General features: G+C 37.1%; 1 protein-coding gene across 6 annotated transcripts; it reads right to left on the bottom strand.

Moving 5' to 3' along the window:
- Positions 1-1,360: 1,360 nt before the first annotated feature.
- ATATH8 (Protein kinase superfamily protein) lies at positions 1,361-24,139 on the bottom strand. Of its 6 annotated transcripts, none has more exons than XM_008809075.6 (16): positions 23,652-24,128; positions 22,606-22,781; positions 21,368-21,533; positions 21,145-21,197; positions 20,861-21,004; positions 17,252-17,356; positions 13,051-13,176; positions 12,719-12,916; positions 9,994-10,100; positions 9,581-9,743; positions 8,327-8,392; positions 6,725-6,818; positions 6,471-6,583; positions 3,862-3,932; positions 2,642-2,795; positions 1,361-1,862 (listed from the first exon to the last, which is right to left on the bottom strand). In XM_008809075.6, the coding sequence occupies exons 1-16, from the start codon at positions 23,911-23,913 to the stop codon at positions 1,431-1,433; spliced, it is 2,430 nt and encodes an 809-aa protein (XP_008807297.5). In that variant the 5' UTR covers positions 23,914-24,128; the 3' UTR covers positions 1,361-1,430. The 6 variants fall into 6 exon arrangements, 5 of the variants coding, with proteins under 5 accessions (XP_008807297.5, XP_088562264.2, XP_038971213.3 ...); XM_088706138.2 differs by having other exon boundaries at positions 23,366-24,020; XR_015969554.2 differs by lacking the exon at positions 3,862-3,932 and having other exon boundaries at positions 23,652-24,136.
- Positions 24,140-24,256: the final 117 nt, after the last annotated feature.

Here is a 24,256-nt window from a genome sequence, read left to right as displayed (position 1 = left end):
GCAGCCTCCTTGGCAAACTCCGAGATATCTATTGGCCTCTCTAACTCATTGAACCTCTGCTGAATATTTTGAGACATTTGCTCCAGAGCAATCTGTTTCTCTTGCAGTTGAGAGATTTGCTCAGATAATCTAGTGAATTCAACTTGATTTCTTGAGGCCACTTCATCTGCAATGCTGCTCACTAGGCTCCTTATCAGATCTTCATTCAATTAGAAAGGAGTAGAAGCAGAAGCCGGATGTTGGTGGAGCACAGGTAGATGAAGATGGGATTTGTGTGGAATTAGAGGGCAAATTAGTAGGAACAGAAAGAATATCTGGATGTAGAGCAGAAGGGGAAGCAGCAGGGTCTATGGCTCTCCTAATCCAGTCACCCTCTACCCGATGAAAGCCCATCCTATAAAGGGTTTTCTCATCTACAAAATTAGTAAAACAGAGTGGGCGAGAGGGCTCCCCCTCAGAAATGGGTTTCGATTCAATGCAGAATCGACAAGAAAATATTATGATCATCTGATTTTGCTCTTTATAGACTTGACACTTTATGCAGATGGATAAGATAATTTAAGGATATGTACTGTTGGAAGAAAACTTTTGCAAACATAATTATAAATTGGGAACAATTGTATAGCATGCATAGTTAGATATTTTTCCCTTTTTTCTCCAAGAGTCATCGAATATAACAGTTGTATGGTATGCATTAGAATTGTTTAATACAAGTGAAGATAATTAAAGGGTAAACTTTTAAGGGTTGGTATCAAAGACTAGGTTCATATCCCGGTTCATCGAGATTTTTTGCATTCTATTTCTCTGTTCATATCTCGGTTCACTGAGATTTCTCCGCAGGGCTTCCCGGATTGATCCAAGCTTAAGTTTAAAATTTGGAAAAAGAATCTTAATAGTGGAGATATTACAAAACTCAAATCTTCAAGAGGAACTGCTTTCCTTCTTATATGCTGAAATAGTGCATCCAAGAACCATCATAATTTCTTTGGATTGGTTCCCCTCCCTTGACAAGGCTGGCAAGGCAATTGGACTGAATCATTATTGATACTATTAGGATTGTAAAAAATGCATTAGAATTATCTATTTCCTCCTCTTTTGTTCTATAGACATTGGACGCCTAATCATGATCCAGCAGGTATGATAACAACCAATATAACAACCAATATTGCCGCTTATCTCAGCTTCGAATGCAAGTCCCACATGGGTTAACATGATGACAGGGAGTGGATCAGTAAATATCCGTTCAAATTATTTTGTCAGCCAGATTTACTGGTCCCTTACTTTAATCTTCCAATCATATCACCTTCTATCTATATCAGAGGGCTTGATCGTCTACCTATAGTTGTCCATACAGTTAAGGTGCACATAAAGAAATCTTTCATTTTTGTAACCACTAAGAGTCGGTTTTCCTCTATTTTTCCAATAGCTTACTACATGACAGCAACATGCCTCGGTACAAATGATACAGAGGTAAAGAGTGCCCCTAAGCAGTAGACAAGAAAACGATGCAGTGCAAGTGCTGCAGCTGTCACAAAGATTGTGAAGGAACTCCAAGACAACCTGAGCATCAATATGGGATCTCCTCTTACATCGTGCAGCACCTTGTAAAATATTACTTTCATCCGGCGGTCACTTAGGACTTTCTGCAAGACATGTGTAGAAGGTGCAGGTGGTAGGTCCATTTGCCTCTCTTGCTGTCCTTTCACCACAATCACTTGATGATTATGCTGGCCTAGTGCTTCATTCCATCCAACAGCCTTAATCATCCAGTGGCAGATTATATCAGCAATAGCCCAGCTAAGATGTTGACGGATGAAGGTTGCATCTTTAGAAATCATTGCTCCAGTTAAGGATGTTGCATCCTGTTCAATGGAAGAAGCACCAGGTTAGTCTAAGCCTCCTTCAATACCTGATTAACAAATGCATTAAACACAAAGTGGACAACTTGCATGGCTACGAACAAGCGACCGGCAAGCTCAGACTTCCAAATTCTGAAAATAGAAAGATCTAGGATGGCAAAGCTGACAATAATTACATGCATCTTTTGCAAGATTGCCTGATGCCCTCTACCTTTGAGATCATTTGCCTACTTGTGCTTCATTGTTATAAATCAAGCATTCTGCTATGAAGTTGCAGTGGCTACTGAACTACCTAGATGATTATCCTCACTTAACTCATCAACTTTATCCTCACTTACATTCTGTAGATGATTATACAGGATATAAAAAGATACTGAAACTTTTCATGTTTGAGAATGTCAGTACGCTTCATCTGGACACTTGTATTTAAATTTTATATATCTTTTATAGTTCTATTTAACATATTACAACAAATCAATTCACACTTCAGAAAAACAGGCTGCACATTTATTTTTAGTAAATACCATGCTGTGGTCTTTATTGTTTGCCCTTGTTAGAGCTCTTTCCCATGTTATCCCTTTCTTATTTGCATTTTGAAGTTCATATATGCATGTGTACAGGTTTCTAGTTTATGTGTTATATGCTCTAAAATATAATGTAGGGGAAAGGAAACAGAACAGCCACATTGAGATAAAATATGACAAATCTGATTTCCAAGCTTGCAAACTCCCACAACAGTGACTAACATGGATGTGTGGTCATGTATAGGTCACAACACATACCGCAGTCATCAGAAGTCTTCTTAGGACGATACCATCCTTTGATGGTAAGAGCTGCAAGATTAGATTTGCAACTTCAAAGACCCCCTCTCGAACATTTTGACTGTATGCAGAGGATTTGCAGGTGAGTAACATGTTATGCACATTTGTACCATTTCTGCATGCAGCATATAGGATACAAGTAAGTTCCTGGCTTGTAAGAATAAAATCAAGGTGAAACAAAAACAAGATATCTGATGTTATGATCAAGTGAAATCAATATAAGAAGTCTCCCAAATCTTTCCTCAAGAAATCAATACACGAAGTAACATAGAATCAAAATTTTATATGTGAGATGGTCTTCAAAGTATCTATGTTCATATCTCAATACTTCTGTAGAAAATAACTTAATGCAGCTTGTATCCCTAAAATATTTTTACAGAAATTTTTCAGTTAGAGGAAAAAACTAAAGATTTTTCCCCTAACAATGACAGGGTATCATACAGTCCTTTAATTTGGCTCTTTAGCATATAATTTTTCTGAAAAATGCAGTCCCACATATCTGTTTTGTCTTTTTATATTTCTTCTAGAACTTCTCAAGTCCAGTGTTATCTTGGGGCGTTGCTACCCAGTTGCACATCAAACTGCTTTACTGATGACAGTATGCTCTACTTCCTATCAATTCAGACTTAGTGGCAACACCTCTTTTGCCCATATTTGACCAAAAAAATTCTACATAAGTTTGGTACCTGGTTGACATCCATCTATTACAGTAATCGAACCTTAACACACAACTTAAAGACAGGAATAGGCTTGTAAGTTAAGGATAAGGAGCTGACAATGATAGAGTATCCTATGCAAGTAAGCAGGGCAGTGATATCTCTAGGAATAAGTACAAATTTTTGGAGTACGTAATATTCAAAGTCTTCTGCTTAAACTCGTTCAGAGCAGAACTCCAGAATGCTAGTATTTCTCTAATTTGGATACCAAAGCCACCATGTCCTCAACATATTTCATCCTTAAAAGTGAGCTTATTAAATGAAATAAATTGCGGTAGCACATTGCAGTTTTCATTTCTGTAGTTGAAAACCTTCAGTGCTGAGTAATCTTTTGCTAAGGAAGCAGAAAAAAAACAAAAGTTCTGTAGAAAGCTTATTGCTTTGTGCTAGTAAATTGTCATCAAATTAAGAGGAACAATCATGTATTCTTCCACAAGGTTTATTGAGAAAAATATCACAGCTTACCTCATTGAACCTATTCTCAGAAACAGCAAAAAAAATTTCCACTGGAATTCCCTCCTTTTGTTGAAGACAACCTACATGGGGAGCATCGAAAATTGTAAGCCTACTGTTTCTCTATGCAGAATATTTACCAACAGGACATGAAGGTACAGAATGAATCAATTTCAGTTGGAAGACTCGGTGAACTATATCAACATATTTAGAGATGAACACTCATATCCCAATGTAGAGATCTAACCATTTCATCAACAAGGAACCACATCCATATACAAATAGCATGAGGTTAAGATACGTCTTTTGAGCCGCATAAAACAGAAAAAAAATATATGGCCAGCACTTTGGAACTTGCAACCAAGCCCCCTACTAACTCTAGAATTTTCCCTAATATAGGGAGCATGCCAAGTACTAGTTCCCTAATGGTATAGTAAGATATGCCTGGTACTGGTCGGTACTTAAAGTCTTGATATAGATAATATTCAAAGTCATTAGGTTTCTTAAAGGAATATAACTTCATCTAAAAAGAGGATAACAAAAGCCTTCATTACTTTCATCACAACTATGTCTACATTCTACTCCATTTTTGACATCATTCAACCTCTAGCTTTTCCTCTTCAAGTAGATAGCTTTAAGTACATTCTTTCTTGATTCTTTTTTATGCACACACCCGTTAAGTATTTTATGTCATGAAATAGCTAAAGCATTAAGCTATGGGCTTAAAACCTGCATCAACTACCACTGACTAATGTCTTTTTTGAGAGAAAGGGAGGGAGATCCACCTGCAAAACAACCACTAACCTAATGTCTTTTAACGACCCATGCACTCCATATTCCAGAAGAGAGAGCATATGCTTTTAACAAACTTTACCAGCTTTAGAATTATCTAAGTGCCCAATTCTCATCTTATAGAATGTAACTCCTAAATTACATATTATCGCAAACTCAAATATTCTATCTCCTACAATATACCAATCACCAAATTCTTACCCAGCAGGTATCTTCATTTCCTATACAATCTGCTCTTCCATGTTAAATCAAGTCTATGTTTATTAGTATCATTCCATCTCGATGCTCTCTTCTCATCCCAATGAACCCATATTATTTCTTTTTCTAGCGAAATTTCTTCATATATTTCACACATTGTTTTTTTCCTTTCATTCTGTAAAATTGCCTTTATGGTTAAGCTCTAGTAACATTATCCAAATTCTCTATCTATATTTATTATATGTAAGTGGTTATTTTCTGATGCTATGCACCAAAGCATACATAATGTAATATCTACATAACTGAAAAAAGAAGTGCTTTTTAAATGAGGAGCATGTTTCAAATCTATTGGCAAAGAAGCATAAAACATGACAATGAAAAATATTGTGCAAGGTTCGCCGTCTCGGTACCGGACCCTATATCGGTACCACACTAGCATAATATTGGTACGCTACGATACAGAATATTTTTTTGGTATACTGAGTATCCATATGCCACCCATACTGGATACCGGTATCAAACCAATATGATACGGTATGCCCTGTACCGTCCGATTCAGGCCGGTACGGCATGCTTTGATATTGTGGTTTTTACTCTATTGTCAAGCCACGCTAAAGAGAATGCTGACAATCTTATTGTTTAATTAAAAAAAATGTTCCCTGTGAAACATCAATAAGGTGTAAGGTTGCAAATGGGTCGGGTCGACCCGAGACCCGACCCGCATAGACCCGACCCGATCCGAATTTTAGGACCCGCGGATCCGGATCGAGTTCTAAAATTGGACCCGAATCATTTTTTGGGTCAGGTCTGGGTTTACCGGACAGACCCGAATGGACCCGAAGAGAGAGAGAGGGGGGAAAGCAAAAGAGAGTTTTTTCTTGTGTGTGTGTAGGTCGTGGCACTATTGGTCCATCAGGATTCTCTCTCGATCTATTACACTGTTGATACCTCTGGTGTCTCGGTAGCTGTCTTTTTTTTTTCGTTCTGTTTTTTGGTTTTTGTTTTTTTTTACTTTTGCAGGGAGGAAGTGAGGGAACACTGAACTGAATATGGGTCATGTGCCAGTTTTCTGCAATGGAACTGGATTTTGGAAGAAGGTCTGGGATTTTTTTTGTCCTCGTGAGAGGGGAGCTGGGAGACACCAAGTTCCGTCCAATCAGTCATATAGATAAAAATTAGTGTGATATGAAATTGGCTTGTAGGCCGACTTAGTTAGTAAGTCATGGGTCATCTGTTCTGACCGGAGGTCAATTGCAAGTCTTTCGAGTCATGGGTCACCCAGCACCTCATAATTATGATATGACCAAATTAAATTTGCCTAAATTTTTTTCAAAAAAAATGGATCCGATTCGGACCCGAACCCGATCCAAATCCGACCCGGACCCGACTCGACCCGACCCAATCTTCAACTGGATCAGGTCTGGGTTCAAAATTAGGACCCGAACAAAAAACCGGATCAGATCGGGATCACTCAGGATCCGACCCGACCCATTTGCACCCCTAATAAGGTGTGAAATAAAACCATACTTGGAGTAGTACAGGTAAAAGATAATTGAAGAATAACAATAAAAAGCAGAAACCCAAGTTAAATAAATCTAGAGGCACCAAACAGAAAAAAGAAAAAGGTATACCGAGTATAAGATTCTCCTCGTAGAAGCTGAATTATCATAAAGAAGTTTCTGGACAACATAAGGGTATGCAGATTGAAATGTCTTAAAATTTTGATCTGCAGCCAGTGCCAATCCTGATGATGAAAACAACTATAAACAATCTTATAAACATAATAATTTGAGTGTGCATGCCATGCACATGTATTTATGTGATGCATGTGGTTGTCACACATGTGTGCACTGTGCATGCCAACACGGGAATAGAATAAGCTAACCTTCCAGGGAAGCTAGAGAGCGCAAGATCAATGTATAATATGGTGGCATACGGAATTGATACTTAAGTGCTATGGACCAAATTTTACCTAGAACCTGCAAAACATGGGTAACTGTTGGCCACCAGAACAGACAAATATCTTTTTTTCAAACAATTAAGTAAAATCTGTGTTGTGTATGCTGATATCTAAATCAAGAATGAAAATGATTATGCAGGTTGTATATCAGATGACTTATTATTGTTGCATAACAATCATTGTATCAGCATGCTGAAGTAACAGATCATCATTTGAAAATGAGTGGAGCAAACAAAATAGAGGAATCTATCTCATGAGATCCTACAAGTGACAGGATACTATATAAATGAAGAAAAAATGCACAACAAAATTAATATATAAGAACAATATATAAATTTGTGAGTCATGACGTCAAGCTATTTTAAAGGGTGTTCAGAAAAAAAAAAAGGTTAAAAATAATAAGTAATATCAACTCAGAATACCAATTTAACATCATGCCAAGAATATAATTATCTCAGGTAAATAATGAATATAATATTCATAGAAAGAAAAGGCTGCACATGATTTTTGTGGATGTGGAAAGTAGTTATGATCGAAAAGCCAAATGAACTTATTAGATGGGTAATCAGAAAAAGGCATATTGAATCGGTATATTGATGAAATGTTTTCATGTGGGCAAAAGCAATGGCAAGTATAAGAGCTGCTTGTGCATAGATGGGGGTGTTTTCTATGGTAATAAGCCTTCACCGATGATTGGCTTCAAGCCCCAACTTTTTATTTATTGTTACAGCCTTACAGGTGTACAAATCTTTAAATTTTGATTTCCCAAAAAACCAATTAGTGCATGCTATTTCTAGATGTTTGTTAAAGTAGCAACAAATTTGAGTTTTAAAAGAATAACTGGGTATGATAGTTAAAACCAGTGTTACCAAAACAAGCACATGAATGAAATTCAAGGTATAAATTTTGGTTTTGGGCCATGTGTTGGTTGTTCCTCAAGCCAAAGTATTTCTGGTTTCATTTCATGTAACATAGGTTTCAATAAAAACGGATTAAAACTAAATTTTAATTCTAAAGGTAAAATTAAAAAAAGAGCATGATGTTTGGTGAAAAGGAAACTGTATTAGATGGTAAGTGTAGAAGTCACACACATGTTATGGTGGTGCCTTATATTTGGATGTTTTGTGCTGTAAAACATTTTAAGGATGTTATCATCCTTGTCACTCTAATATTCTAATACTTGTTTGATCTAAACAAATGAGTTATGCCATATATTCTTGCTTCTTTTAGCTTCCAGTGTTAAGTAAAAGAACCTACAATAGTGTCATGCTGTTTTAGTCTAATTCATGATTCCAGCCCAGAATCTAATGTCCTCATACATGCACTTTCAGAACCTTGATCGATATGGATACAAGACCTTAGCTGACATTCCATCCTAACATAACAATAATAATTCACATGACACCACATGAATGATAAAATAGCACGGTGTCATGACTGTAGAAGAGAAGAAAAAAGTTGAAACTATTTTGTTACTACGAAAATTTAAAACAACTTATACAAGTAACATATAGGTCAAATACTCACCCTACTAAACTTGATGTCAGGTATTCCATCATTGAAGACTACCTCATCCAAGGCCTCTTCCAAATCCTGGGACATTAAGGAAAGGCAAGAAAACATATTGAGCATATATTTTCATAAAAACTACAGAGGAATGAAAAAATAAAGTATAGTATGATGCAGATCATTTGCACAACTGTTTGTCTGCATTATTATCTGGAGTACGCTACTGTGCCGATCTCCATGCTAAATTTAGCCTATGTCATATGGTCTGCCGTACCGGTCTGTACCGGCCGGTACGTACCGGTCCGGCCTGGGACCGGTACCGGATCAGCGTGAAATCTGGTACCGGATCAGCGTGAAATCCGGTACCGGATCAGCGTGAAATCCGGTACCGGTAATTTATTGTTGAAGAACCGGTACGGGACCGGTTCGGACCGATACGCCACCGGTTCGGACCGGTACGCCACCGGTACGGGACCGGTTTCGTATCAATCCGGAACGCCACCGGTACCGATACGGCGGACCTTGCATCACACTTTGTACGGAACCTTTTTGGAATTTAAATTTAATCATTTGCTTATTTTTCCAGGAGTCTTCCTCCTCATCACAAACCTTTTAACCATCATTACTATGTAAAATTAAGACATCCTTGGATCATATAGTTAATGATCAGTAATTGAAATTCACTTCCTAAGCAACCTATAACCAATTTAACAGAGAAATTATGTTTTATAAGAGCTGATGCCAACAAAGGCATTCCATCATCATCATCCAAGCCTTTTCCCATGAACACCAGCTACAAATCATAGCTCTAATTAAAGAACACTCTGTAAAAGATAATTTTGTCCAACTGGCAAGTGGTGATATAATCAGAAGAAATTACGAAGTTCATTTGTATTTCTCTTGCTGCTAAGATATCTATAAATGTGTGCAAGGAAAAATAAGCCAATTTTAAGCTTTTTGTCGTTTTCTCTATCAAAACACACGGTGATCTCAGTGAATGCGTGAAAAGGAGTAAACTATGTATTCAGGTATGTTATCTTGTAGCACTTCTTTTATGGCCTTTTTTTCTCCCTCTTAGATGCTTGCAGTTTAATATTATAGTTTCCCATTTAGGTCATTTCCTTTTGTTCTCTACTTTGTCCCTCTTTTATCATACCACTTACTACAAGTCGCATGTAAGCACATGCTACAACAAACTGGTCTTCTTTTAGCACCTTGCTAAGATGTTCAGTTAAAAAGATGAAAAAAGAAATTTGGTAATGAATGGAATACCATTTTCACACGATGTAGATTGGTTCCGGGCCTAACAATATCCATCTCAGTCAAATCATAAACAAGCGCACCCCAGTCTCCATTTACTATGTGCACTATGAAAGCAAGCATAGCAAGCTGATGTTTCTTCTCCATCCGACAAAGCAAACCAAAATCAAGAAACCTAAAAAGTTAGGTAAAAATTAACAATTCGCACTTCTTAAAGAAACAGAGAGAACATGAAAAACAATTTCACTTCGAAGCAGAGGAGCAGATGCCGAGTCATTCCAATGAACTACTGCATCTTTCAGCAGCTGAAGTGAATCTTCTTGTGCACAACTGGATATGATGCAACTAAAGGCATCTCCATTATTTTTGTTTCACAAATGAAACTAAGAATTGCATATCTCATGAATGAAACAAGTTTGTCATACCCAATACATCCTTCAGGTGTATAACGCAAGTTCCCGGGATGAGGATCAGCATGTAATAGGCCTGTATCAAAAAGTTGAACTAGTGTAGCTTCCACTCCTTTATTAACCTTAAATTGACACAAACATGAAATAGCATGGTTATTGGGTTGCATAGATAAATTAATTGATCAGAATCCATCTTCCAAAAAATTAACAAAACTAATAGATATATTGGGTTTGAAGGAGAATGTCAGTATTAAAAAAGTATAGACTAAATATCAATATCTTGGTTTAATCATTTTCAACTCAACTAGAGGGAATACATATAATTTATTTTAGACTAAATAAAATAGAAATTCATAAGAATTCACTATTCAGTATTCAGTTACATATCATCCCAACCTGTATGAGAATTTTTAAATTACACAGACTTTCTATGGAAACACATATGGGTATGATTTGTTTAGAATCACTGAGAAAATGAGTTTAGAAATAATATGGGTATGATTTGCTTGCGAACAAACCTGCGACTGTAAGATCTATGGAAACACATATGGGTTCCGGGAAGGGATCCCCAGGTTCATCAGCTATCAACAGACAAATTTTGCTAGGATGTCAACTAGGATGGGAAGACCAGGTCCCAATTCTCAGGGTTGGGGTATTCCCTCTATCGAGCCTGCTCAGATCAGAATTTAACTTTTTGATACGCTCTTTTTCCAATCTGACTTTAAGCAAACTTCATGGTCAACATGGGGTGAATGGAGCGGTTCATCAAGCCATTGCTGTCCTCAAACCCTAATCAGGAAGAGGGGTACTCCACTAATAGGGGACAATTGCATTGAACCTGACTGTGAGGAACCTTGATATTTGAAATAGAGAAATTATTCAACTGCTATGCTCATTTGGATTGTGCTATCTAATCTGAGTAAAATGGAGATTGATTAAAAATACTAAAACAGAGATCATGTTTCAAGTTTTATCTCCTAAGAATCTACACCAAGAAAATGCATGATTTTCTAACCAGATTCACTATAAGAACTTAAAAAAGTTAAATGGTAGTAGTCATAAGCAGAGAATGACAAAACAGAGGCACCTACATTTGCATGGTCACTCTCTTTCAGTAATAAAATACAGGGTGGCATCTTGCCTCCCTTATCATAAGTAGACAAAAAAAAAAAAATGCAAAGTCACTTAACAACCCACATATAACCACGCATGCAATACGAAAGGGTCTAAATTTGAAGCAATCCCATACAATTTTCTATTTTTCTTTTTTCCACAAGTTGGACCCACGTACATTAGTAAAATAGAAAGATCCATTGCAATTAACCAACAATTAACAGCCTGAACTCTGAAAACTTAGAAGAGTTAAATGGTAGTAGTCATAAGCAGAGAATGACAAAACAGAGGCACCTACATTTGCATAGTCACTCTCTTTCAGTAATAAAATACAGGGTGGCATCTTGCCTCCCTTATCATAAGTAGACCAAAAAAAAAAAATGCAAAGTCACTTAACAACCCACATATAACCACGCATGCAATAAGAAAGGGTCTAAATTTGAAGCAATCCCATACAATTTTCTATTTTTCTTTTTTCCACAAGTTGGACCCACGTACATTAGTAAAATAGAAAGATCCATTGCAATTAACCAACAATTAACAGCCTGAACTCTGAGACAGGACTTAAATGGCATGCATACTTTGTTTCAGGATAGAAATAAATGTATAACTCCTAAAACAATAAGTTTTCAAATATTGAAAAAAGTAACTATGCTTGATTTCATTAAAAAATTACACATACCATGAAGTTGAGCAGTAAAAAGAATAAGCATGAAGTTAAAGATGAAATTTGAAGTTCGACAAGTAAAATATGTATATCTTACTCCATATTTCTAGAAATTTTTACTTATTGACTAGAAAAATGAAAATAAGGGGAGGAAGAATTTTTCTAAAAGAAAAACAAAGAAAGTATATCGGAGGGAATAAAATATATGTTGATAGATACTTCAAATATAATTGGAAAAAAAAAGAAGGTTTTCTTCATCTGAGGTTGCAAGTTTAAAAATTTTAGTCTCGATCAAGGCCAAATAACACAACTAGAAGAGGAAAAAGATGTACAAATAAATTGTAAAACAAGAAATGCCGTACCAGTTGGTACCGGTGTGTACCAACCATATCATATCGTACCAGTATCGAATCGGTATACAGTATGAGGGGCATACCAAGTATCGATACGCCCAACTAACCCCCATACCAGGCATACTGACATAGTAATAGATTCGTACTGGTACGGGGTCCAGTACCAAGATGGCATATCTTATTGCACAATACAAAATGACAAGACTTTTGATTTTATTTTAAATAAAAAATAAAGAAAAGCTTCGTTTGATCTGCAAATTAAAAGTCAGTGTATTTTAGATACAACTAAGCAAATCAGCAGACCGAATCCAGCTAATCCTAAAAAAATCAGATTTTGAGACCTACTGTGTTGACTTTTCAAAGATAGTAGAAAGTACATCGTATACATCCTCTTCTTATGACAGAAGATGACGAAAAAACATCACCATTTGACTTATATTTATTACGGGGCATGAGAGCAGATAAAATCATGGCATGCGGATGCTAGTCAAGCTCATGGTGACATAGTGTATCATGCACATGAATACATGCACAAATTATAATCAATTATGTTAACATAGATGTTATGGAAATGGAGAAAGTAATTCTACTAGTAATCAGTGCACACCAGATCAAGAATGCATGTTTTGGCCTCCAATTTTATCCTCTCTGAGTAATGATTACCTCCTTGACCAGATCCCCTGGATAGCATAAGTAAGTTATTTGGATTTTCACCTATCATCCACTCCATAGTTAAAACTCTCTTTCTGGTTAATTTTCTAAGAACTTTTGGAACCGATATAAATGAATATTGGGAATGAGCTTCCTGTAGAACATAGATATGATAATCATGAGGGAGAGGGGAAAAACATATTATACTGAAAATCTAGAAAAAAATCATTAGTGGAAAAAAAACTTATTATATTGAAAACCTATAAATAATCATTAGCATATAAATACCAAAAACTCAGAGGCATTTGCAGCTTCTTTTGTGTAATCCAACTCGCCAACTAAACCTTTGCCAAGCTCATCAGCATAGAGACTAAGATCACTCTGTCTTTTTGCTACCTTCCTCAAAAATGCTAGCTGCATTGATTAAATTAAAAGTTTATGATACCTTCCAACAAGAATAACAATCCTAACATAGTTTGTGCTTTCTCTTTAAATCTTCAACCAAAAGATATGTTTTGGATATTCCAGTTGCACCAATGAAGGACACTCTATGAGAGGAAGCTGACAGAACTTATCAATGAGGCAACCTTTTCTAGATATCCAAAGCAAATATTCTTGCAATTTCTTATCTAGCTGCATTAAATTAAAGTAATATGCTACATTCCAACAAGAATAACAACCTTGAGATCAATTTTTGGTTTCTTTTTAATACTTTTAAAATATGTGTGTTTCAAATATCCCAAATGCACCAACAAAGTATTCCAACTAGAATGCTTTGAGTAGAATGATTTATGCAGAATCCTCTTGAAGAATCTGTCCTTTTCTGAATTTTATTTCAAAAAAATTCAATGAGGAAGCCTTTCTAGATATATAAAAAATATTCTTTTTTTTATTCAAGAATTGCCAAACTATGCCGAACCGGTCAATTCGGGTTGTGCCACACATTCAACAGTTCAGCCTTCAGCCCATTTGAGTTGGCAGGTCTGAGTCTTCAGCGCCAATTATTTGCTCAAAAGTGCGAGTCGATTGATGCCCCTATCAACTCAAAAAAAAAAAGAAGACTCGATCGACCCCCCTCCCCCAAACCTCTGATGCTCATGATGGTTTGGAGCGCCCCCCCCACCTCCCCGGCCGCTCGCAATCCCCACTCCACCGTTCATATTGATGGCCATTACTACTCGCTCCCTCTCACCAGTAAGCTAGCGACCCTCCCCCTTCCTCGGTCCCTCTCCCTTCCTCTCTCCCTTTTTGTTTCTCTCTCTCTTGCTTGGTTTGGGTTTAGAAGCTCCTACCCCTTCCTCCCTCCTTTCCTCCCTCTTCTCCTCTCTTCCTATTTTCGGTACTTCCTAAAACGGCATAGCAAATACTTGTACTATGCTGAACCGGTCGCTGGCTGGTACACCCTCCAACCACTCCAAATTAGTGATAACCATTAACCTAAAGATATGAATGTCATATCTTCAAAGATCCTAAACCCATGCCAGCCCTCATTTTGCAATTTGCACCAAGCTGTTAGCAATTATTTGTTCAATTAGAACTCATTTAGTGCCATCAGATGTAGCCGTTATACATTATGTTTATCCCATATTTTCAATAACATATGTCTGCAATCATTTTGCTTCCGGATGCAAATAAACCAAAATAGTTTGAATAAACTACAATTACATATGATAGATAGGATAATTACCCTAATGGTATGTAAATTTTTCTTGCAAGGTTCGCAATCTTAGTACCAGGTACCATAATAGTATGTTACCATTTTAGTAAAGTACCGCATGCACCACATTCCAAGAAATATCCCGACCCCCTCTTTTTCTCACTTTTTATTATAGTACCGCCTGCAACCGGACAGTATAGATTAGTATAGTATGATATGGTATGGTATGCACCTCTAATTTCAAAAGGTACAAGTAAAGGGGACAATTTATGACCCAACCCGTCAACCTGATCTACGAACGACCTGCTTTAAGCAGGTTTAGAATTGACATAAACAGGTTTGGATCATAAATGGGTCAACCGTCTAAACATGTTTATTAAATAGGTTAGATTTAGGTTTAAACCCTTAATCTGTTTAACCCTTTTTGACTCGTTTAATAATTGGATCGGGTTATGACCCAACCTATTTAACCTGTTTAAAACATGTTTAACCTATTTGAAATCTGATTAACCTATTTCTAACATATTTAACCCGACTCATTTTTTAAATCCATTTAACTCGTTAAAAACTTGTTTGACTCTTTTAACCTGTTTAAACTGTTTAATAAATAGTTATGTGGGTCGGGTTGGGTTATTTGTTTAATAAACAAGTTGGATTCAGATTTAAAATTTTGACTTGTTTAATATATAGGTCAGGTTTGGGTTGATAAATTTTTTACCCGACCCGCATTTAACCCAATCCGTATCTGACCCAACCCGACCCGATTGCCACCCCTACGTACAAGACAATTCCACTTGGTTTGGAATGGTATGAACCAATTCAACTCATATGCCGAGCCGAACCTTGATACCATATAAATACATTACTTGCACAATACGGTATAGTTGGTACATGTCAATAGTAGGCTTGCTCCCTAGAGTTGATCAACTTCTTCAAAATTACAAATACAGAATTTATTGTGACACGGTTAGCTACTTCAGTAATGACTTGTGGTAATTGAGCAATATTCAAAAGGAAGCCCACATTCTACAACAAGATGATGAATCTTTTTTACCTAAATACAAGTTCACCACTGAGGAAGCCCAGTTCCACAACATGATGAAGGATGCCCTATCTTTTGACTGAGCTTCAGCCGTATAAGTCACAAAATGGCATGCTGATGCAAGACAACCCTAGCGAACCTAATAATTAATGCCACACAAATATGATAAATCCTAACCCAGACCTTTCAAAGCTTAAATACTATGAATGTAAGTAATTGAAATATGATTCTATGCGACACTAAATAGTAATCTGAAATTAAAATTAAGAAACTACCAGTATTAGGACTCAAATTACAACATATTCTAATGCAAAGGAGATGCTTGATATAGATGCCTAAATGCCACTTCCTGAAATCAGATTCTGGCAACAGCTTTTCACAAATGAAGTATATGATCCTGCAACAAAAGTATTGAAAATTACTAGAATTCTTGAAGAATGCAAAGCAATAGATCTTCATTCATGTAGGTGAATACGCTGCAATCACTGTCCAGATCCAGTCTTTTTCCTGTTTTTAACATGTAGATCATGTACGACAGCCCAATTTAAGAGATTTTCTTTTCGATTATAGTGATCATTGATGCCCTCCAAGAACTAGATTTAGGATATGCTGATTTACAGCGAGGTTTTCTAGAACCAAAGAAGGAGGGCTTACAGGTCTGCAGAAGTTCCAAATCTGATTGGACACATGAATCAGGTTTTAGACAGATCAAAGCCAGAAATAGGTGTTAATTGATGGCTACAAAGTAACTACTGCGAGAGAAGTAGAAGTGTATTTGTTTTAGGCTACAATATGGCAAAAACGAGAGAAAAGAGAAAAAAAATAAATGCAGCGAAAAGATAATTTCCAAAAGGAAGAAAAGAAAACAAACCGATCTCACACCGTTTTGATAGGGAATCACTTTCTAGGGCCTCACACCCATATTTCAGGCCTCACATGCAGGGAAAAGAGAAAGAGAACTTTGATTTCATTGATGAAAATTCTGCACACAATGTTCATGAAAAAACCTAAAACAAAGAAGCCTTAAAAAGGCACAGCACTGTAGCATTGCTATTCATGCCACATTATCATGTACAGTAACCTGCCTCTTATGTAATTCCTAAAATGACCTCTTGACTTTTTAATAAAACATGTGACTAATCTAATCACTTAATTCAGTCCTTTTCAAACAATAAACTATACTCAACAAAGCATGGCTAAAACAGAAACTATAATTAAAATATAAAAACAAATGACAATAAGATATAAAACTTGACAAACACCAATGATATTCCATGATATTCATGAAGTTCCCATATCGTGCCACCAGGTCATCCAAGTCAATCCAAAGGTTCATATGTTTCTTTGCTTGCCTTTTGTGGACTTGAATTCCATCATGATCCCCATTATCTACCCTCATGAAAGACTTAGTACTCATGATATTATAGAAAAATGACAAAAAAAAATTGTCATTGTCATTTTGGCACATGTACTTCTACCTTAGCCTCTTCTTACTTTGGTAGTGTTAACCTCGAGTTATTAATCAGAAAAAGTGATAAATATTGGTTTTATGCAGCATAGATGAACTAAAGTACTAGTTCGTAAGTAGAAGCTACATATACATGAAAGTGGAGTTTTGACTAACATTGCAATTTTGTTATATGATATAGGCAACTTGTTAGAACAACACAAGCAGTTGTTTCGTTAATAATAATTAAAATAAAAACATTTGAAGAGAACAACTTGAGCAGAAAGAAAAAGAGCGCAAAATTAAGCAAGTTATGAAATCTACAATGCATGTCAATACTGACCCCAAGACGTAAAATGTAGATATCTCGCATAATCACATGAAGCAAGTCTGGTCGCTGGACTTTTACAGCCACAATACTGCCATCAAGTGTACAGCCTCGGTAGACCTGAATTACACGTTGCAAAAGGCAGCCAAGCAACTTCGAATTGGTAACATCAAGATGATAAGCTTATAAAATAGTAATACGTCCTTTCTCCATTATGTTTTATAAGATGCTTTCCACTCAATCAACCTGTAGCTAATGTTGGTAAAACCCAGCCCACCACCCACCACCCCCACCGGCCCACCCCAACATGGCATACTTAACATTATATTTTCCTTTACCTTTATTTGCTTTACAAAGATAACATGAACTTCTGTTTAACACCATTTATCTGTGATGCCAGAGCTCAGGACAACTAAATGAGGGCAGCAACCAGTGGCAGTGGCCATAGTAAGGTAGCAGCAACATACCAGCAGCAGCAGCAATTATTGTAGCGGAGGCAAATGCGAGAAAGCTGGCAGTGGGAAGCATCAGCAACAAGGACCATACAAAGGCACCAGCAACGTTTAGATGGATGCAGAAGTCAGGTAAAATCAAACTATGAATATGATGGAGGCAGTAGCCAGACAGAAGCAAATATAAATGCCTCAATCGGGTTTCATCAAAATGTCTTATATGTAGGTAAGTTGTCCAACGGATTCCTTTATATTGAGTTCTTACTGTGTTTCCCAGCATCCAGCAGAAGTTACCTTTTTCAAATTACAACCACTGTAGTGTTTGTTTAACAGAAGAACACTGTACATGATATGACAAGATGTAAGATCAATGGATCAAGCCATGATAGGAAATAATGTGCATGATACAATTACCATAGCATGGGTTAGATTAAGGGGGAAGAATAAAACATATATGTGGACGTAGGAAGATTTTTAAGAAATTTTCTATCATTTTTTTTATGGTTTTAAGTTTTAACTCATTAGCATATTGATGTGGGAGAGTACAGATGTAAAGGATCCAAGCAGTCCATGCTTTATCAAGCAGTTTAAGTAATGTATAAAAGTTCTTAATTTCAAGTTGTTGTGACATTACTGTAGAGAGTACCATTCGTAGGTATTTTTTATGGTACTGTAGCAACAACTTATAAAGGTTTTTATGTCTTTTAGAAATTTTTTTCTTATATTTCAATTGATGGCTAGAATTTGTTGAGTTCAAGGGTCAAAATTTAACATTGCTAAGGTTATGAGTTTATATCTTGAGATCTGATTATCAAGATGGTTTTCGAGATGATTTGATTGAAAGAAAGCAAAGAAGCCAAGGTTCAGCTATCTTCCCTCCCCTTCTCTGATGTTTTCTTTCTTTCTTCTTATTCTTCTTCCCTTTTGTTCTTCTATCTTTGCACTATGCTCTTCTATTTTCCTTATGATTCCATATTATTACTATTTATTTTATATGATTGATAACTGATCTTAGATCTGATTATACTTGGATCTTTAATCAGTTTATATTGTTGTACCTCAATCCTTAAGACTACTAGAATTCTTTCCATACTTTAGTAGCCCTTAAAAAACTCTCCTAGGTCCTTTTGCCACTAAATCCTTTTTCCAAAACCCTAATCTATCGCTTCTAGGTCCAACATCGCCCAGAAACAAATCTAGTCCCCTATTGTCCTGCATCAATTTTAGTATCAGAGCTAAACAGTCCTACCTTGTTTTATTTCTTGATATTCTTTCTATTTGCTTCTTGTTTCTTTCCCCTTTAACATGTTAATGAAATGAGGAGTTGGGTTTCAAAATGAATGATCTTCACCAGTATGTAAAATACAAGAAAAATATTTTTGGGAAGTTGGACACAAAAGTGACATCTATCAGTAATGATGTGATGTCAACAAATGCTACAATACATAAAATAGCAGCAGCATTAGGTATTGAAGAAATTGAGGCAAAACCACAGGTCAAGACTCGCAAAACTGAAGAATCATTGTGACATGAATATAAAATTGAAGCTTCATCACATGGACAGCCTACAATCAAGAATGAAGATTTGTCAAATAAAAATATTGTAGTTGATTGTTCATTAGACTTCTTAAAGACAAGACCAAAAGTTCAAAACAATGGGCATCCATAAGCAGAGCACTTATGGCAAAATCATGTCATCACTCAAGAATCCACAATTGGAATCAAACAATATAAAGATCCATTCCATATTGATATGTTAGTTTCATCAAACATTGCCACTAAACAGAGGATCCACAGCTTGTTCATTGTCAATCGATGGACATTAGAACAACCTATCAACAATGTGACTATGAGAGAAACTTATGTGGGTATCTATCATCAGACAGTGAAGTTCCAATGGTCCAGTACAAGAACACAAATTGTCAAGATCTCGAGGAGGAGATCCACGGAAGAGAATGATGTGGGAGAGTACAAATTTAAAAGATCCAAACTCCAAACAGTCCATGTTTATCAAAGAGTTTTAGAAATGTCCAAAAAGTCTTTAATATCAAGTTGCTGTAGCATTATTGTAGCAAGTACTGTTCATGGTACTATTCATGATACTGTATTAAGAACTATTCATGGTACCATAGGAGCAACTTGTTAGGGGCTTTTGTGTCTTGCAAATTTTTTCTTATATTTTAACTGATGGCTAGGACTTGTTTCGAGATCAATGGTCAAGATTTAACATTATCAGGGTTTGAGTCTATATAAAGGCTGCAATCCTCTCTTTTGGGAGATGGTTTACGACATGATTTGATGGAAAGAAAGTAAAGAAGCCAAGGTTCAGCTATCTTCCCTCTCCTTCTCTTATTTTTCTCTTTATTTCTTCTTCTTGTTCCCTCTGGTTCTTCTATCTTTCAACTATTGCTCTTCTATTTTTCCTATTATCCCATATTATTGCTGTTCGTTTTTTATTGTTGATAATTGATCTTAGACCTGATTATACTTGGATCTATAATCAGTTTATTTTGCTCTACTTTGATCCCTTGAGACCACTAGAATTCTTGCCATTTATCATTAACCGTTGAAAAGAAAACACTTCAAAAACCTTATCCCTGTTTCATGAAACCCTTGATCCTTTCACCCAAACCCTAATCCATGCTTCTTGGTCCACCATCACATGTAAAGACACCCCATATTGTCCTACATCACATATATTAATTCATTTCTTAGTTCATAGACACCTCTTGCTTAGTATGGTAGATTATGCCTTTTGGGGGACATGTAATTTTGTGTATGCCCCTAGTTAACATATCATCCATGCATAAAACATTTTTTCATACTTGGCATGTCAGAATCTTGACCTGATCCAGGGCTATGTTAGATATCAAGAAAACCTTGTCAAAATAGTTTTGAGATATTAATTTATCTCTTATTTATTTGTTTTCTAACTGATTCCTGATGCTTTGTGCAACCCTTTTTCCATTATGTGTAATTATTATAAGCAAATACTACTTTTGCAGGTTTTTGGACCAGAACTGAGACAATTCAGTTGAGATCCTTGAACACAGCATGCTCCCAAACCAAGATTTGAAACTTGGGTTTTAATCAGGGGAGGACATCGTCGTGAACCACATGCTTATTTTGTTTCGAATAACAGATAAGAGCAAATTTTCAAACGCAGTATTACCTGGCCAAATGACGCAGCAGCTACAGGCTCATCAGAAATATAGCTAAACATGCTATCTACAGGGCATCCTAGTTCTTCCTCGATAATCTTCACTGCAACTGCCCTTGGAAAAGGAGGAATTTTGTCATGCAATTCAGAAAGTGCCTGAGATAAGAGAAAATGCATAATAAAACCAAGCCTTAGTTGATTTCTTATGTTAAAATGATCCACACAACTATCACCACTATGTCCCAATTATGGCTCAACGGTAGTACAGGAGAGAATATCAGTTAGCTTTGTCCGACCTTAGAAATTTCTGAACCGATTATGTCTGGTCTTGTAGATAGGGACTGCCCAACTGCATATATTAGCAGAGACATGTAATTAGCAACCTGGCATTCGGCAAATACAATGAAAAACGGTGAAGATTCAAATAGAACATAAGCAGATTTATATTTTAGTATTCATTCTGCAGTTGGTAACTTTTTAACTTTAATGCAAAATATTTTTGTTCAATAACTCTCTAACCTTTGACAAAAGTTGGTCCAAGATTCAGAAATGATTCTTTCAGAAGCAGCCCAATATAGTATTGTGAAGTGTATAAGCTGTCATCCCTGCTCACACCATGCCTACTCAAGCTGAAACTTCTTGACATTTGCATTTTTAAGGCAACAAGGGCAAATGAAGAGACTACCTACAGATGCACCATGTTAGAGAAATACAATACATGCTGCAGAAATCCTATCTAATAGGCTTATGCTATGATACATGGTCTTTGTTGTTCAATATGTATGTAACAACCCAAGACCTTACCAACAAGACTAGCTGAAAGGTATTATTAATTAGATTTTTTAGCTTTGTATAATTGCCCAAGATCTCACAAGTACAAAATCATTGTGGGACCAAGACATGCCCACAAGGGTCCTCGCATATTCTCCTTGTTTAAGTCTTGATATCCTTATCATGCTAAGAGTTCAAATCCAATCACAAACACCATGATCGGCTCATAGTCAACTCCAAAAAAAAATCATGCTATGGTGTATCCTAGTCCACATAGTCCATAGGCCAAATCCGCTCTGATACCATTTGCAACGGTCCGTGATGAGCCCTAAAAGGGCCCATGCTGCAGTATGCCATAGTCCACATGGGTTATGGGGTGGATTCACTCTAATAACATTTGTAACAATCTAGGAGCTTAACTAAAAGAGCTAGCTACAAGGTATTATGTGGATTTTCGACCTTGTATAAATATCCAAGATCTCTCCAATGCATAACCAATATAGGAGTAAACATATGCCCCCACAAGTCCTCGCAACAAAACTACAAGTTCTGATAGAAGAGGGAAATCCACTTTCTAAATGGAATCTCAAAATGTTGCTTGTACAATATAGAAAAAAAGAAAATTGGATGAATAAACTTCATTTGAGTATATTATTCCTCACCATGCAGAGCACAAAAGGCAGAAGGAATCTAAGCTCCAACACAATGTTCACATTTGTCGGGTCGATTTCTTTTAACAGAACCAAAAACATGTGGTCTTCATGTAAAGTGATTGGTGATGTAGCATGATTTCTTCCAACAGGGTTGACCAAAACGGATTAATTCTATAGCCGCGTAAAAAGATATCGACTTATAGAAATAATAGAAGCAATAAACTTTGTCATCATAATACTATTAAACTCCATCATAAACTCTTGAATTATCGAAGCTTTTGGTCAAACCTAACTTGCAAACAAGGCAATAATTCAAAGAAGCATTTCAAATACCTCAATAATTCGGAATGCTAGGACATGAGGCCGGCAGTTGAAGTAGTCTGATACCTTCTGCGGATCATATAGATCAGGTAGAGGCACAGACCAAATTCTGGAAGCAAGTTGTATGTAACCAGCATACACCTTTAAGGCTTCTAGATCAGCCATCATCAAGTCCACTCCCCATAGTCCTGTCTAACATTTGATGTCACACCAACCGAGTAGCAAATTGTCAATTTGGTAAGAAAGATCGATCAGGAAAGTTGACAAAAAAAACACACTCTGCTTTGCTGTGGTAAAACAGGACTCCAAGAAAGCATTTTTCATTTTTAATGGAGAGGCAGCCTAATCAAAAAATGGATAGTTTAATAGTTAATTGAATTGGATATAATGATGCACTATATTTAGGGGGTAAACATCAGTAGTCGTCCATCATCTCCACTATTAGTGTAATGGTATTCGGGTCACCTGAGCACCAAGTATGCGATGGTACAAGGAACTTCAATGCTAACTAGCAATGCCCTTTCTTCTATGTTGCTTCGAATCGTACCAGTACATCTGATTGCGTTAAGAACTGCTGCCGGTTGGATTATCCAAAGTTAGTTTAAAAACCAGCTTAATACAAATCTCTAATGCTGGGACAAATTCTGGTTGGTTCAAGTTACAAGGGCCATCTTCTGCCCAAAGCTTTTTTTGGACCCTAATTAGCTAATTAGAAAAGCTCGAGAACGCCGGGAGGATATAATGGCACTATTAAGGATGGTATTCGGGTCACCTGAACGCCAAGTATATGATGGTACAACTGTACAAGGAACTTCAATGCTATCCAGCAATGCCCTTTCTTCTATGTTGCTTCGAATCATACCAATACATCTGATTTCATTAAGAACTGCCGCCGGCTGGACTATCCAAAGCTAGTTAAAGAAAACAGCTTAATACCAATCTCCACTGCTGGGACTAATTCTGTTTGGTTCGATCTACAAGGGCCATGTTCTGCTAGAAGATTTCTTTTGGACCCTAATAAGCTAATGAAAACAGCTCCGGAAAGCCGGAAGAGAGACCTGGCGGGTGAGAAATCTTGGGCCAATGGGCAGGAGGGCGAGAGGCATGAAGAGCCCGGGGATCTTCCAGGTTCCGGAGCCAGAAGATATCGCCCAGAGCCTTGGAGACGGACCGGAAGCGCCGGGTCAGGAACTCCCGGTCGCGCCGGACCACCCGGAGCACGTGCCCCATAACTCCCCGCTCCTCCTTCCTCTTCTCGTGCTCCCTCGCCGACCTCGACCGGACGGCGGATACGAGAGGCGACCGTGCTGCCACTGGCATGTCGGAGGGGGAGGACTGGATAGCGAACTCGGAGTCGGGAAGGGGGGAGGGGGGCGGGGGGACGCGGGCGGGACAATAATGCGCGGCCCTCTCTCATCCGTCCGTCCAAGGAGTGGACCTCTCTCTCTCCTCCTTTTTTTTTATTTTTTTAAATCAGCTGCTCCACTAATTTTTATTTGAGCACGTGGATGCCCTGAAAGGATAACAACTCCTCGACAGTCGCCGAATATCGTGGATGCTCAGCCTTCCGCCCTATTTTTTTTTTTTGGATGTGCTCAACCATCTCAGTTGAGTCTCCCTCAAGAATGATGCAGCTTGCCTCAAGCACCGATCTTGCATAGGA

Source organism: Phoenix dactylifera, chromosome 10, assembly GCF_051530095.1.
Source record: "Phoenix dactylifera cultivar Ajwa chromosome 10, Ajwa_hap1_PhDact_Kaust_v1.1, whole genome shotgun sequence".
In the NCBI taxonomy this organism is placed as follows: Eukaryota; Viridiplantae; Streptophyta; class Magnoliopsida; order Arecales; family Arecaceae; genus Phoenix; species Phoenix dactylifera.
This window is presented reverse-complemented; position numbering and strand designations above follow the sequence as displayed.

Bases quoted from the DNA above. Each gene is read 5' to 3' on its own strand.
- ATATH8 (XM_008809075.6), bottom strand. From the start codon at position 23,913: ATGCCAGTGGCAGCACGGTCGCCTCTCGTATCCGCCGTCCGGTCGAGG. The intron at 21,534-22,605 runs GTATTTGAAATG...GTGCATCTGTAG, and splicing joins TAGCATTCCGAATTATTGAG to GTAGTCTCTTCATTTGCCCT. The intron at 17,357-20,860 runs GTAATACTGCGT...CGTGTAATTCAG, and splicing joins CTGCTGCGTCATTTGGCCAG to GTCTACCGAGGCTGTACACT.